At 38.1% G+C, this 13,975-nt stretch overlaps 1 protein-coding gene across 14 annotated transcripts in view; it reads right to left on the reverse strand.

Annotated features, from left to right (window-relative positions):
- The window catches only part of FAM13A (family with sequence similarity 13 member A), a 384,724-nt gene that overhangs the window by 214,520 nt on the left and 156,229 nt on the right, over window positions 1-13,975 (reverse strand). For 2 of the 14 annotated variants that reach the window (XM_063705427.1, XM_055384660.2), the window contains exon 2: window positions 8,304-8,416. The exons of the other annotated variants lie outside the window; for them this stretch is intronic. In XM_063705427.1, coding sequence (XP_063561497.1) covers window positions 8,304-8,341 — 38 coding nt within the window. In that variant the 5' untranslated portion in view covers window positions 8,342-8,416. The remainder of the gene's footprint in view (window positions 1-8,303; window positions 8,417-13,975) is intronic. 14 annotated transcript variants of the gene reach the window in all.

Consider the following 13,975-nt stretch of genomic DNA (forward strand, 5'->3'; position numbering starts at 1 on the left):
ATCATGACTTAGAGGGCAGAACCAAGAATCTAGAGGGCTATTACATAAAAATCATAGGAGACCATTGTTTTGGACTAAGCACAACAAACCAGATTAAAAATTGAAATGGAGTCACCCATGCTAAAATTCCACATCAGCAAATCAAAACTAAGTTGTTATCTGACTTTCTAAAATCAGGAAAGAGAGAAAATATCCAACTTCCCAAACAGGAGCTTCAATTGGAATGAATAGTGAAGTTTCCTGTTTTAATCCTTAACCTGAAATAACCTAATGTTAACCAAACAGTTATTTTTCTATTGTTGTGTCTCCCAGCTCCCACCATGCAAGGAAAGTAACTTTAAAATGACCAATCCACTTTTTGTTCTTTGCTTCTGCTTTCCTAAGGCCTTTTTCTGTCTATAAAACCAACCTTGTTCGACTCACTGGGACACTTATTCTACTTAATGGAATGAAGTATTGCATGATTCTAGAACTGCAAATAAAGCCAATTCAGATCTTTAAACTAAATTTTTTGTAATTTTGTCTTCTGACAGATATGGTGACCAGTGAAGGAACCTGAATGAAGAAGGTTACTGATGTCTCTGAGACTCCTTGAGGAACACAGAAAAGATGCTGCTAACCTCCCCTTTAAGTGGTGGGTCCCCTGTCTTCCTCCTGGAGCCCTGAGAATCCTGTGTAAGTTCCTCTCAGGTCTGGGCTCTGCTCTCTTTTGTATTTGAGTACTCTGATCTCTTTGGCTTTTGGGGTACCAACAGGTAGTTTGTGCTATGGCAGGGCACATAACCTTTGGTTTGCAGTGACTGAAGAGTCACTGGCAAAAAAAGATGCAGTTTCTAAGGTAACTGCCGTCAGTTGCTCTAAGTGGTTATTACTGCAGGGGGGCTCTTTATTTCTTCTTCTCTTGTGTGCTGAGATTTCAGTGCCAAAGCCATCTTGGCTCTAAGACTCAAGATCCAACATAAAAATGAGATCCCTAATTTCTAAAGATGTCAGTACTCTGCCTTCTGGTACAGCTGACTTTCTCATGAATAAAAATTATGGCCACAGAAGCTGCAAAGAATTACAAAAGTGGCAAAATCTTACTAAAGATAATTCAGAATTACAATGGTCATTGTATGAAATATCCTAGATGAAAAAAACTGTTTTCTAAGAGGTGTACTTGAATCCCAAGCCTCTTGAATTAGGCAGAGAGAATGGGATTGTTATTCTAATTGACATTTAGAAATGTCAAAGAGGCTGGGTATGGTGGCTCATGCCTATAATCTCAGCACTTTGGGAGGCTGAGGTGGGCGGATCACCTGAGGTTAGGAGTTCGAGACCAGATTGGGCAACATGGTGAAACCCCGTCTCTACTAAAAATACAAACATTAGCCGGGTGTGGTGGTGCAGGCCTGTCATCCCAGCTACTTGGGAGGCTGAGGGACGAGGATCACTTGAACCCAGGAGGCGGAGGTTGCAGTGAGCCAAGATCACGCCATTGCACTCCAGCCAGGGTAACAGAGCAAGACTCCATCTCAAAAAATAAATAAATAGGAATGTAAAAAAAAAAATAGGGTTCTAAAATTGCTTTTAAAGAAATGTATCATGAAGGCTAATAAAAAGCTAACAATGCAAGATATCACCCATACCAAAGACGGTAAAGCCCACCTGACTCCTACTGCTCCCTTCTTTCCTACCTTGCCTGAATATTCGTAGGCTACTAACTCTCCGAATTGCCTATCTTCTTTGAAAAAAATTGTCTCCTTACAAGGTAAAAAATTGAGCTTTGATATCAACAATACACTGATGCAAAACTAGTATTTGGTTTCCTGTTTTAAAACAAGGTTTTCTTTAGTATTTATCTGCTCTTAGTAAAAAATGGTGAGAAACAAATAATCTGAGTCTTATCAAAATAATCCCTGTGCCTCATATTTTCCTTCTTAGGTTATTGATTACTTAGGAAAACTTAATCTCGCCTCTACTAAAAGAGTTAAGGTTTTCTACAATGATATAACTGCTTTTGAAAATCTTACAATTATGACTTTGGTTAAATGAATGACTATTATTCACAGTGATTTGTGATCCTATTATTGATAAGCGTTTTGAACTTTTATTTTTGACAAACTTCCCAAAATTGAATTCAAAATTAAGTCATTTTGATCACAAACTAACTTTTGAACATTCCAGAAGGGCTCCTTAAAGTCTCAAAGAGAAATATTAAATCAATTAGGCTTATTTGAGATGTTAAATTATGTGTGGAAACACTGTCAAGTAAGAAATGATGTTTAATCTTTGAGTTCCAATTGTATGGATATGTTATTGATATGTGCTCCAAAAACTATATGAGATTTCTATAAATCTGTTGTGCTATCAGTCATAACTTTATGTTAAAATGTTGTACACCACAGAAATAACCAAACTTGCTTGTCAATTATATCATTATTATAAAGGATTCTCATCATGGTTCTAACATGGCCATTTTAAATCTTGTCCACAGTTAATTGCTTTATTCTGATGCCTTTCTAAAAGCTTTCTGTAAACAACTGTAATCTTAAAGCATGTGTCTTCAAGACGGTTCACAGAAAAGATGGGAGGAACTCTGGCAAGTTCAGGTTTCTGCTAACCTTGAGATAACACTGGACTGGGTGAGAATTTCTAGAACTCTAATGAAGAAACTGATGAGTTTGTGAAACTACGAACTAAGCTCAAATAGAGCAAGAATTAATTACATGAGACTAAATGAACTGATGAAGAATTATGAATTTTTAAAGCTTTTAAAAAATTTGAAACATTGCTGGTTCTTTTAATGCTTTGTTTTTCAGACTGAAGGACACATTTTTTTTTCTCTCTTTTAAACTATCCATAGTTTACAGCAATTTGGTAAAGGATACTTCCGTAAACAAAAATGGAAACATTTGTTTCTCCTCCCTACCTGACACCTCTGAAATTCAAAAACTATACTATGTTTTATTTTTACAGCACTATGATTATCTGCATAAGTTCAACAAGAACTTGCTCTTGCTGGGCATGGTGGCTCACATGTGCAATCTCAACTACTTTGAAGACTGTGTGGGAGGTGGACTTGAGGCCAGGAGTTTGAGATCATCCTGGGCGACATAGTGAGACCCTCATTTTAAAAATTAGCTGGGCATGATGGCATGCGCCTATGGTTCCAGCTACCCAGGAGGCTGAAGTGGGAGGACCTCTTGAGCTTAGAAGTTTGAAGGTGCAGCAAGCTATGATCATACCACTACACTGCAGCCTGGGTGACAGAGCAAGACCCTAGTTCCTCTTTTAAAAAAAAGAATTTGCCCTCTTTATAACATCATGTAACTGGAAACATTGGTTTTATTACCAAGGGTTTGACTGGAATATCCTATTTGAAAATGTGGATAGACTGCCTAGCTTCAAGGGTTCCCTGCCTTATAGCCAGTGAGTAAAAAGTTGCCACTTCCTGGCAGGCCCAGGAACCTCAAGATATTAGATGCTGCAGGCAAAGTCTGATGTCTGCATTGGTTTGATTTCCTAGAGTTAAGATGCTTTTAAAAGTCCAATCTGGCAGGGCATGGTGGCTCACGCCTGTAATCCCAGCACTTTGGGAGGCCAAGGCAGGTAGATCACCTGAGGTCAGGAGTTCGAGACCCACCTGGCCAACATGGTGAAACCCTGTCTCTACTAAAAATACAAAAAATTAGCTGGGCATGGTGGTGGGTGCCTATAGTCCCAGCTACTCAAGAGGCTGAGGCAGAACAATTGCTTGAACCCAGAAGGCAGAGGTTGCAGTGAGCCGAGATCATGCCACTGCACTCCAGCCTCAGCAACAAGAGCGAAACTCTGTCTCAAAAAAAAAAAAAGTTCAATCTGAGATCCCTTGTCAAAATTCTACTACAGCAAATGTAAAAGGAACCTCTGTGGGTTATTCTTGCTGCACTTATGTAAATACCTCAGGGCAATTTTTATGAGACTAAACTTATTTTGCAAACAAATTAGTCTTATCCTGATTATCTTTCGTAGAAATGGGAGTGACTGTAGAGAGAAACATTATGTTTCAAAAGAAAACTACATTATACCTCTAATTAGGCTGTAGCTCTGTTCATTGTTTTTGAGTTTTTATTATCAACTGTAGACTGAACTGGATCCTAAATTCTTCCAGTTTCCTCCAAAATCTGGCTACAACTAAGAACAAAAACTGCTAAACTGGACAACTCAACATAAATTTCAAAGGACAAGTCTCATGCCTGATGTGTGAACTACATGCGGAGTTGAATATAATGCCTGCTAGCACAACCAGAGACATTCAACTGCAAATCAGGATGAGAAGTTGCCAATTTCATGCTGTGGAGTTTTTCCCAAGATGCATGGAATGAGACTCCCTATTGTAGTAAGACTCTTGCCCCTCTTAATTTTTCCATATGTAGGCCTTCTTCTTTCCCCTGGAAGGGTAAGGCTGTAGTTAGAATTCCCCAATCAGTAGTTTTTGGGGATCACTTGACAAGGTTGGATCTCTCATATCAAACCCAAATATTTATACAATCTAAGAGATCCTACAGTGCACCTAGCGGGAAGCTTTAGCAACATCCCTAATGCGACTGTTTGTTCAAATTGTACTAGTGGTCTGTGAGAAATGGGGAAGTTCTTCTTCAAAGATTATAAAAAGTCACATTTTCTTACTATAAGATTGCAACCACTATTAGTATATATATATATATACTATGTGGTTGTATATATATATATGTATATATACATTAGTATATATATACACTACGTATTCTGTGTGTGTGTGTGTGTGTGTATATATATACACATAGAATACATATATACTATGTATTCTATGTGTGTGTATATACACATACTATATATATAGTATATATTATATGCATAGTATATTTATACACACATAGTATCTGTGTGTGTGTGTGTGTGTGTGTGTGTGTATATATATATATATATATATATATATATATATATATATATATGTAATCCAAATCAGCTGTCCTAGCTTGCTCTGGCATGCCTGGATAGAACTAGACAAGCCCCAGCCCATAGTACATGCCATACCTTATTTGGAGATGCTTCCTTAACTATCCCTGGGCAACTTCCTTTTCTTTCTTTGTTCTATTCCCCTTACCTAATTAACAAAGTTTTAAGCTAATAGCCAATCAGGTAAAGTGTAAAATGCGAGGTCCTATTCCAGCCAATGGAAACTGGACACAGCAGTAGGGCAGATGCATCAGGTTATAAATAACTCAGTCACCTCTGTCCAGTGTGCTCTTGTGGCTGGATAGCTATTAAGTAGCACCCTTTCTGCAGAAAGTAAAGCTGGCCTTGCTGAGAGATCATTTGCTCCTGCGTTGTTTTTTTTTTTTTTTTTTTTTTGGTGACACCAAAAACTTCATTCCCAACATGGTCTCTTTTATAGAATTAGCACCCTCTGCTTTAATTTAACACATTCCTGGAATGCCAGATGATAGAATTACTATCTACTTATTTGAAAATGTAGTAACAAAAAAGAAAATAAGGAAAATTTAAAAAAAATTACTACCTACTAACCAAACCTGGAGGAATCTGTGCAGTTGCTGACACTTCTTGCTGCATATAGATAAATATGCTGGGTATTGGAGAGACTCAGTTACAAAACATTAACAAACGGGCTATTTGGTTAAAACAGGTAAATTCCTTGTCTGGCTCAGCTTTTTTTTTATTTATTTGATTTTAGTTGGTTTGGTTTATAAGGACTCTGGCTAAGGAGCCAGAGTTATTATCAGTTATTATCCTCCTGAAAGTAATAGTACCAGTCTCCCTAGTACACTGTGTCCCCTTACAAACTTCCAAGTGCTTGCATAAAGCCATCCTTCAAATGTCAAATGCAGTCTTTTCAGCTGGAATGACAAAAACTCAAAGAAATGCAAGATCATAAATACACCATAACCTACGAAGGACATGTTGAAACTGCAACCCAGCACAACTGAAAGCAGCACTATTGACCTAGGTCAATAGGTCACGCAAAGCCTGACCAAAAGGGGAAAATTATTAAATAAAAATTATAGGAGGCCATTGTTTTGGACTAAGCACCTGCACGAGGCCCAAGATGACCAGCCTAAACTTCAAAAATGAAGTCCCAACTGGGAGCAGTGGCTCATGCCTGTAATCCCAGCACTTTGAGAGGCTGAGGTGGGCAGATCACTTGAGGCCAAGAGTTCAAGACCAGGCTGGCCAACATGGTAAAACCCTGTCTCTACCAAAAAATATAAAAACTTAGTCGGGCGTGGTAGTGTGCACCTGTAGTCCCAGCTACTTGGGAGGCTAAGGCATGAGAATGTGTTGAACCTGGGAGGCAGATTGCAGTGAGCTGTGATCGCGCCACTGCATTCTAACTTGGGTGACAGAGAGAAACTGTCTCAAAACAACAACAACAAAAACCACACAGAAATGAAGTCGCCCATGCTAAAGTTTCACATAACTAAAACCAAGTTGTTACCGGACTGCCAGAAAAATCAGGAGAGAGAGATAGCCTAATTTCCCAAACAGGCCAGTTTCAATTGGCATAATAATAAATTTCTGTCTGTTCTGATCTTTAACCTATATTTTTGGCTACCTGTTCCTGCCATACAAGGAAAGTAACTTTGAAACTACCAATCCACTTTTTCTTTGTTTCTGCTTTCTTTAGTCCTTTTTTTTTTTGCCTATGAAGCCAACTTCCTCTGCTTGATTTCCTAGGACGCTTATTCTATAATAGAATGAAGTACTGCCTGATAATAGAATCCCAAATGCAGCTAACTGAGATCTTTACAGTAAATTTGTTACAATTTTGTGTTTTGATGAGTAAAGTTGAAAGTCATAGATAGATATTCTCAGGCCTTGAGAGGCTGGTCCTCAGAGGCTGAAATTACAAAGACGGGTTATCTATTAAGTACAGACGTACATTATACATACAGATATACACTATATTAATGGTGTTAAAATTTAATGGGGGCAAGGAATGATTAGGGAAAAAAGTCTAAAAAGGCTCTTTAGAAGAACAATAATGCAAAAAAGATTGAGAAACACTGCTCTGGTCCCTCCAGTACATTACTATGAATGTTAAACACTGGCTCCTAATAAAAGATCAACCTGGAGGTAACTAAACAATGCAGAAAAGAGCAGAGCTCTTGGAACAAGGGGCTAGCTGGAAGGGTCAAGGGATGTATTCAGGATCCTGTGTTAGAAAATGGGGGCTCAGGTTCTGGCTCCACAACTCATATAGTGTAGATTTTGGAAAGCTGTTTAACTTTAAACACTAGTTTCTTCTATTGTAAAATAGAACTGTTGATAATATTAATGTTGCAGAGATCTTATGAAGATCAAATTCTTAAAAAGTTACGTGAAGGAAGCTTTGCAAAACTATGGGGTCAGAAAACAGTCAGAAGTTGCCAGTGGCTGGGGTAAGAGGAGGAGTCAACTAAAAGGGGCATGAAGGAATTGTTTGGAATGATGGAAATGGCCTGTATCTTTTTTTTTTTTTTTTTGAGACAGAGTCTCACTCTATCACCCAGGCTGGAGTGCAGTGGCATGATCTCAGCTCACTGCAACCTCCGCCTCCCGGGTTCAAGCAATTCTCCCGCCTCAGCTTCCTGAGTAGCTGGGATTACAGGTACATGCCACCACGCCTGGCTAAATTTTGTATTTTTAATAGAGGCGGGGTGTCACCATGTTGGCCAGGCTGGTCTCGAACTCCCGACCTCAGATGATCCAACCACCTCGGCCTCCCAAAGTGCTGGGATTACAGGCGTGAGTCACCGTGCCAGCCTGGGCTATATGGCTGTATCTTAATTGTGGTAGTGGTTATGACTGTCTGAGAGCAATATACTAAAAAAGATACATTTTGTAGCATGTAGATTGTACTTCAGGAAAACTAACTCTCTAAAATAATGCTTTGCAAACTGGTATTAAACTAGATCTTTCTAGTCCTGATCTCTCTTGAGAATCAAAGTTCAAGACTAAACATTTATTCACTGTAAGTATCAATTTGCTAAGTTTCCAGACATTCTTTCTACCTACAATAATTTTTTTTACAAAACTAATATTTTTGTAGTTTTCTTCACCTTTATTTCTAGCCTTGCTATTCAACATATTAGTTATCCTCACCTTTGTTTCATTGATGACGTTTATGTGTATAAGCCTTCTATGTCTTAATCTAAGTCATTAATAAAAAAAGCCTAATAAGTAAATAAAGAGCAATAAGATACTTAATTTGTAACCCCTTTTGGTATTGGCATCATTTGATTAAGCAATACCCTTACAATGATTGTTCACCCAAGCCCGAAAACACCTAATTGCATTATCACCTGATCAAATTGCTCCATCTTGTCCACATACATTCCATGCAGATACTATGTCCTTAATTGATTTGCAATTAAAAAAATGCTGACACACTGGAACATTCTCCCTTATGTAGTTCCTTGCCAGAAAAAGAAAAAAAAATCTATTATTAAAAGCATCACTTGAGGCCAGGTTTAACAACCATTTTAAAAGATGCAAAAGTTTCCAAATTTGTACTCTCCTGTCTCTGAATCTATTTTAATGGTCCTATATTCCTTAATATGTTATAAATGAAAATTCAGTATAAACAAAAAGCTGGAAGATTTTTTAAAAAGATAACATTCAATTATAAAGTTCCTAATGTTTCTTCGAATTGAGGTGAGGCAATGGAAACTAAAATTTCCAGAACTGTTTTTGTACCTGGCCCCACCCTTGGCAATCTTCCCCTTCTCAAGAATTATTGACATTGGTGTTTCCAGGAACTCAATTTATATTATGTATGTCAGCTTCCATTTTTCCCTCACATTATAGAGTTTATAAACAGTTCCAGTTGTTAATCCAACTCATGAGTGCTTCTCAAAAGCACTACAGAACATAAAACGTCATAAGTGAAAGCTCTCGAGTACTACATCAACAATTACCCAACCATGTCTACATAGTAATCAATATTTTGGATACGTTGGAAAAATTGACATTAATTTCTGAGATATTTTCAAATACCCTTAGGTTTGAAATCAAGTTACCAATCATTTGGGTGGATAAGTAATTTTTAAAGTTTTATACTGGATAACTAGATATGTTTCAATCTATTTTAGACACACAGTCTCAACAAAATTAGTAAAAAAGTAGTAAGTAATTATTATTCTTAAGGATAATTACTGTTACATTTGCAATGATAAAAATCAGGCATTTTTTCTTTTAAAAGACAAGGTCTTGTTACGTTGCCCAGGCTGGAGTGGTGATCATTGCACACTACCACCTTGAACTCCTAGGCTCAGGCAATCCTCCTGCCTCAGCCTCCTGAGTAGCTGGGACTATAGGTGTGCATGGCTGTACCCAGCTAAAAATTGGATCAAATTTAATTGATATATTTAATTGATATTTAATTGTGCCACCATGCCCAGCTAAAAATCAGATCACTATTAATTGATATATAGAAGCACATGATAATTGGGATATAATTACTATCATTTTTAGTTCTCAAAACATTTATATGTTATATTACAACAAAGAGTAACTCCTATGTGTCTTACAGAAAAGCCATCAATAGTATAGAAGCAAGAAGAATACTGAAGTAAAGAGGTGGATGGGCTTGTTTTAATCCACTACCAGAAAAAAGAGTGACAGTGTTAGCATCTTGAAGATAGATGTATACTATTTATCTGAAATAGTCACAGAAAGGAGCTGATTTATTCCAGATGAGGAAGAGTGGTCTAACTTAAAATATGGGTGAATTTTTCTATAATTCCCATTTTTATACAAGGATGTGGCTGATGTTAAAGCAGCACATTAAATTAACAGTGATGGGTCAATAACTCAACGGTGGCCAACCTGGAAGAGTTATCAATTCTGTTATGGCCATCAGCTGTTATTAAACCACAAGACCCATAGGCAGTCAGGGCATCCGTGAAGTTTCAGAGAACCTGCATTAGATAGAGCAACTAAAATATTACAAGAGAAGACATGTAAAGAGAGGTGGGGCTCAGGTACAAAGGTGTAAACCCAGTTGCTGGGTCCTCTGTTATGCTGTAGGCTGGGAGGAGCAATGGGCTTAAGGTCCAGAACAACCGTGCCCCTGGGCTGCTGCTGCTGTTTATTACATGTGTCACCCTGGACACCTGACCTCTCTGGAAACCCTCCAATTTTGAAAATCTGGGTTTTGTCCTAGATGATATATCAGATCCCCTTCGTTTCTTTAATTCTACTTTTCTGAAGAAGCAGACGATGGGATGGGGCGAGTGTCAGACTTCTGATGACTTTAGAACTCCAGTTATTGAATAAATGAGCAGGTGGTTGTATGGATGAGTTCTATCAACTCTGGCAAAATTAAAAACATTTTTAGAAACTCAACTTCAGGACAACTTCTCATTTTAAAGCAGGAGGGAAAATATCATTTTTCCTTTAAATAAACTCAGGATCTTGCTTATAGAAACTTTTCAAATTAATGGTTAAAAGAGAGTATAAGTCTCAGTGTTCAGATTACTTATAAATTTTATGTTTACCAAAGGTGATTAGGATCAAACTTTTAGCAGTTTGAATGCCTCAAGTAACTTTTAGTTTTATTTTTCATTATTTTCTCCCCTGCACTTTGGGGTCCAAGACATAACAATACATTTTCAACCTCAGAACTCATGATGCTGAGTTTTTCCTTCTTTACTTACTAAATCCTATCCATTTTCCAATGTTCAATTAAAGTTCTGTTCCTCTCTCCCATCAAAATCAATTACTTCTTTCTTATTCTCAAAGAATTTGTTTAACCTTCGATCACAGCATTTATTAGAGTCTCTTATATATCATAATTTGTTGTGAGGGTATTTATCTCCATTGCCTTGTATCTTAAGGGCAGGGAGTCTCTCCAACTCATCTTATATTTCCAACAGAGCCTAGTACTATGCATGACTTAGAGGGAACTAAAATTTGCATACTCTTAGAAGTTGAACTTATTAATACTTTCATAGTTCCTTTTCAACTTATTTAAAAAGTTACTTTCCTCTTTGTACATATATGGGCAACATGCTCCTAGGCTACAGTGTAAAATATAGTGTAAAGAATATACCCATTGTTCTTATCATTTGTATTAGAATAAATAGCATATATGACACCTTTCCTCTCTAATGGTAATATTCCCCAAATCAGGAAGTTATAGGCCAAACCAGCAATCTTTTATATAAACAGCCGTTGAGATGGAACAACCAGAATGCTTCCAAATGGGCTAAAGAAACATTGGCAAGGCCTGTCAGGGGAATAAATACTAAGAAACACATGTTCTTCACCGAGAGCTCAGCCTGTAATGTTACTAAAAATAAAGAAAAACTTGCCTCCTTCATTGCTATAGTATTGATCCATTTGCAAGTCTCAGTGGGGTTGCATAATGGTGGCTATCAAAACAGAGAGAAAACAGCTCAGTGTCTCAATGTTATTTTAACAGTAGTTTGAAACTTCATTCCATGCCCAGCTTCATGCTATTTGACAGCAGTAAGGCCTAAACTTGCCAGATCCTCATATATCTTAGTTAAAACTGAAAATGTACCAAGAAAGAAGATCATATTATTCTTATTTTGTTCTGTACTACGTATAGGAACATGTAGTTCATTCTAAACCTTAGTCCACTGAATGAATACCACAGAAAAGCTTCTTTAAGTAGCAAACTTGAGGCCCGGTACAGTGGCTCACGCCTGTAATCCCAGCACTTTGGGAGGCCGAGGTGGGTGGATCCCTTGAGGTCGGGAGTTCAAGACCAGCCTGGCCAACGTCGTGAAACCCCGTCTCTACTAAAAACACAAAAATTAGCTGGGTGTGTTGACGCACATCTGTAATCCCAGCTACTCAGGAGGCTGAGGAAGGAGAATCGCTTAAACTTGGGAGGCAGAGGTTGCAGTGAGTCGAGATCGTGCCACTGCACTCCAGCATGGGCAACAGAGTGAGACTCTGTCTCAAATTAAATAAATAAATAAATAAATAGTAGCAAACTTGACTAATTTGAATTTCAGCTCTTTGCCTTTGTAAATAAATATTTTACAGCATCACTGAGATACAATTAACATCTTATACAACTCACCCATTTAGAGTGTACAATTCAATGCTTTTAGTATATTGAGACTAGTACATCCATCATCACAATCAATTTTAGACCATTTTCATTACCCCAAGAAGAAACTTCCCTCTCAGCTGGGCGTGGTGGCTCATGCCTGTAATCCCAGCACTTTGGGAAGCTGAGGCGGGCAGACCGCCTGAGGTCAGGAGTTCGAGACCAGCCTGGCCAACATGGTGAAACCCCGTCTCTACTAAAAGTACAAAAATCAGCCGGGCGTGGTGGCAGGCGCCTGTAATCCCAGCTACTCAGGAGGCTGAGGCAGGAGAATCACTTGAACCCAGGAGGCGGAGGTTGCAGTGAGCCGAGATCGCACCACTGCACTCCAGCCTGGGTGACAGAGTGAGACTCTGTCTCAAAAACAAACAAACAAACAACAACAACAACAAAAAACCATAACATAAACTTTAACATTTTAACCATTTTTAACTATACAATTAGCAGCATAAGGTACATTCACATAGTGGTGAAACAGATCTCCAGAACCTTTTCATCTGGCAAAAGTGAAACTCTACACCCATTAAGCAACTTCCTCTTTCTCCCTCCTCCCAGCTCCTCATAACCACTACTCTGTTTCTACGAATTTTATGATTTTAGGTACCTCATATAAGTGGAATCACACAGTATGTGTCTTTTTTGACTGGTTTATTTCACTGAGCATAACATCCCAAGGCTCATCCATTTCCTTCCTTTGTATGGCTGAAAAATATTCTATTGTATGTATATACCAAATTTGTTTGTCTATTCATTCACTGATGGACATTTGGGTTGCTTCCACCTCTTGACTGTTGTGTCTTACCTCTTCTTGTACGTATTTTTAAAAAGCAATCAGGTGCTTAAATAACAGGACAAGAAACAACAGAATAAGAACAATGCAAAAATTCTGGTCAGCCTCTACCCAAACCAAAATGAGCCAAAGTGTTTGGAAATGATAAACATTTAGTGAGTATGTTTACTTCTGAAAAAAAATAAATTGTTAGACTCCATGAATTCAGTTGGTCTGCTTATAGCTAAGTTAAGGTAGGTCTTGAGATAAACCAAAATAAGACAACCTAATTGGTCTACACATAATATTAATATGAGGTGCTATATACTCCCGCATTCTTCATCCAATGAACATTTTCTTCATTTCAAAAGCTTAATACTTATTAACAAAAGTGAAAATGAATCTGTGATCACAATCTTACTCTGCTCTTTAAAGCAGCCCAGAGATGCATAGGAGAATGCTACTGTCCAAAAAGAGTTAGAATACTTTTCTCTGCAGTAAACTGCCATCTATCCATCCATAAATCCGTCCATTCATCTATCAATCAACCAAAGTGTTAGAGGCTAGGCTAGTCAATGACACTTCTAAGATGCGTAAACCAGATTCTTGCCCTAAAAAGTTTACAAATAAGGTCAAGGGAGGAGCCAGAAAGAGGATAAATGTTAACAGGCTTAAACACCTATACAAAAAATAATAGGAATACAAATCAGAAATATGTTCAAAATGCTATGAGAACGGCCGGGAGTGCTGGCTCATGCCTGTAATCCCAGCACTTTGGGAGGCCCAAGGTGGGCAGATTGCCTGAGCTCAGGAGTTCGTGACCAGCCTGGGCAACATGGCAAAAACCTCGTCTCTACTTAAAATTAAAAAATTAGCCAGGTATGGTGGTGCGCGCCTATAATCCCAGCTACTCAGGAGGCTGAGGCAGGAGAACTGCTTGAACCCAGGAGGCAGAGGTTGCAGTGAGCAGAGATTGTGCCACTGTACTCCAGCCTGGGCGACAGAGCAAGACTTCGTCTCAAAAAAAAAAAGAAAAAATGTTATGAGAACTCCAAGAAAAGTAGTTGTTGCTTGTTATTCCCACCACCAGCATTTCCCTCTTTTCTGGTTATTGTCTTGAT

The sequence above is a fragment of the Gorilla gorilla genome, chromosome 3, assembly GCF_029281585.2.
Source record: "Gorilla gorilla gorilla isolate KB3781 chromosome 3, NHGRI_mGorGor1-v2.1_pri, whole genome shotgun sequence".
Classification (NCBI taxonomy): domain Eukaryota; kingdom Metazoa; phylum Chordata; class Mammalia; order Primates; family Hominidae; genus Gorilla; species Gorilla gorilla.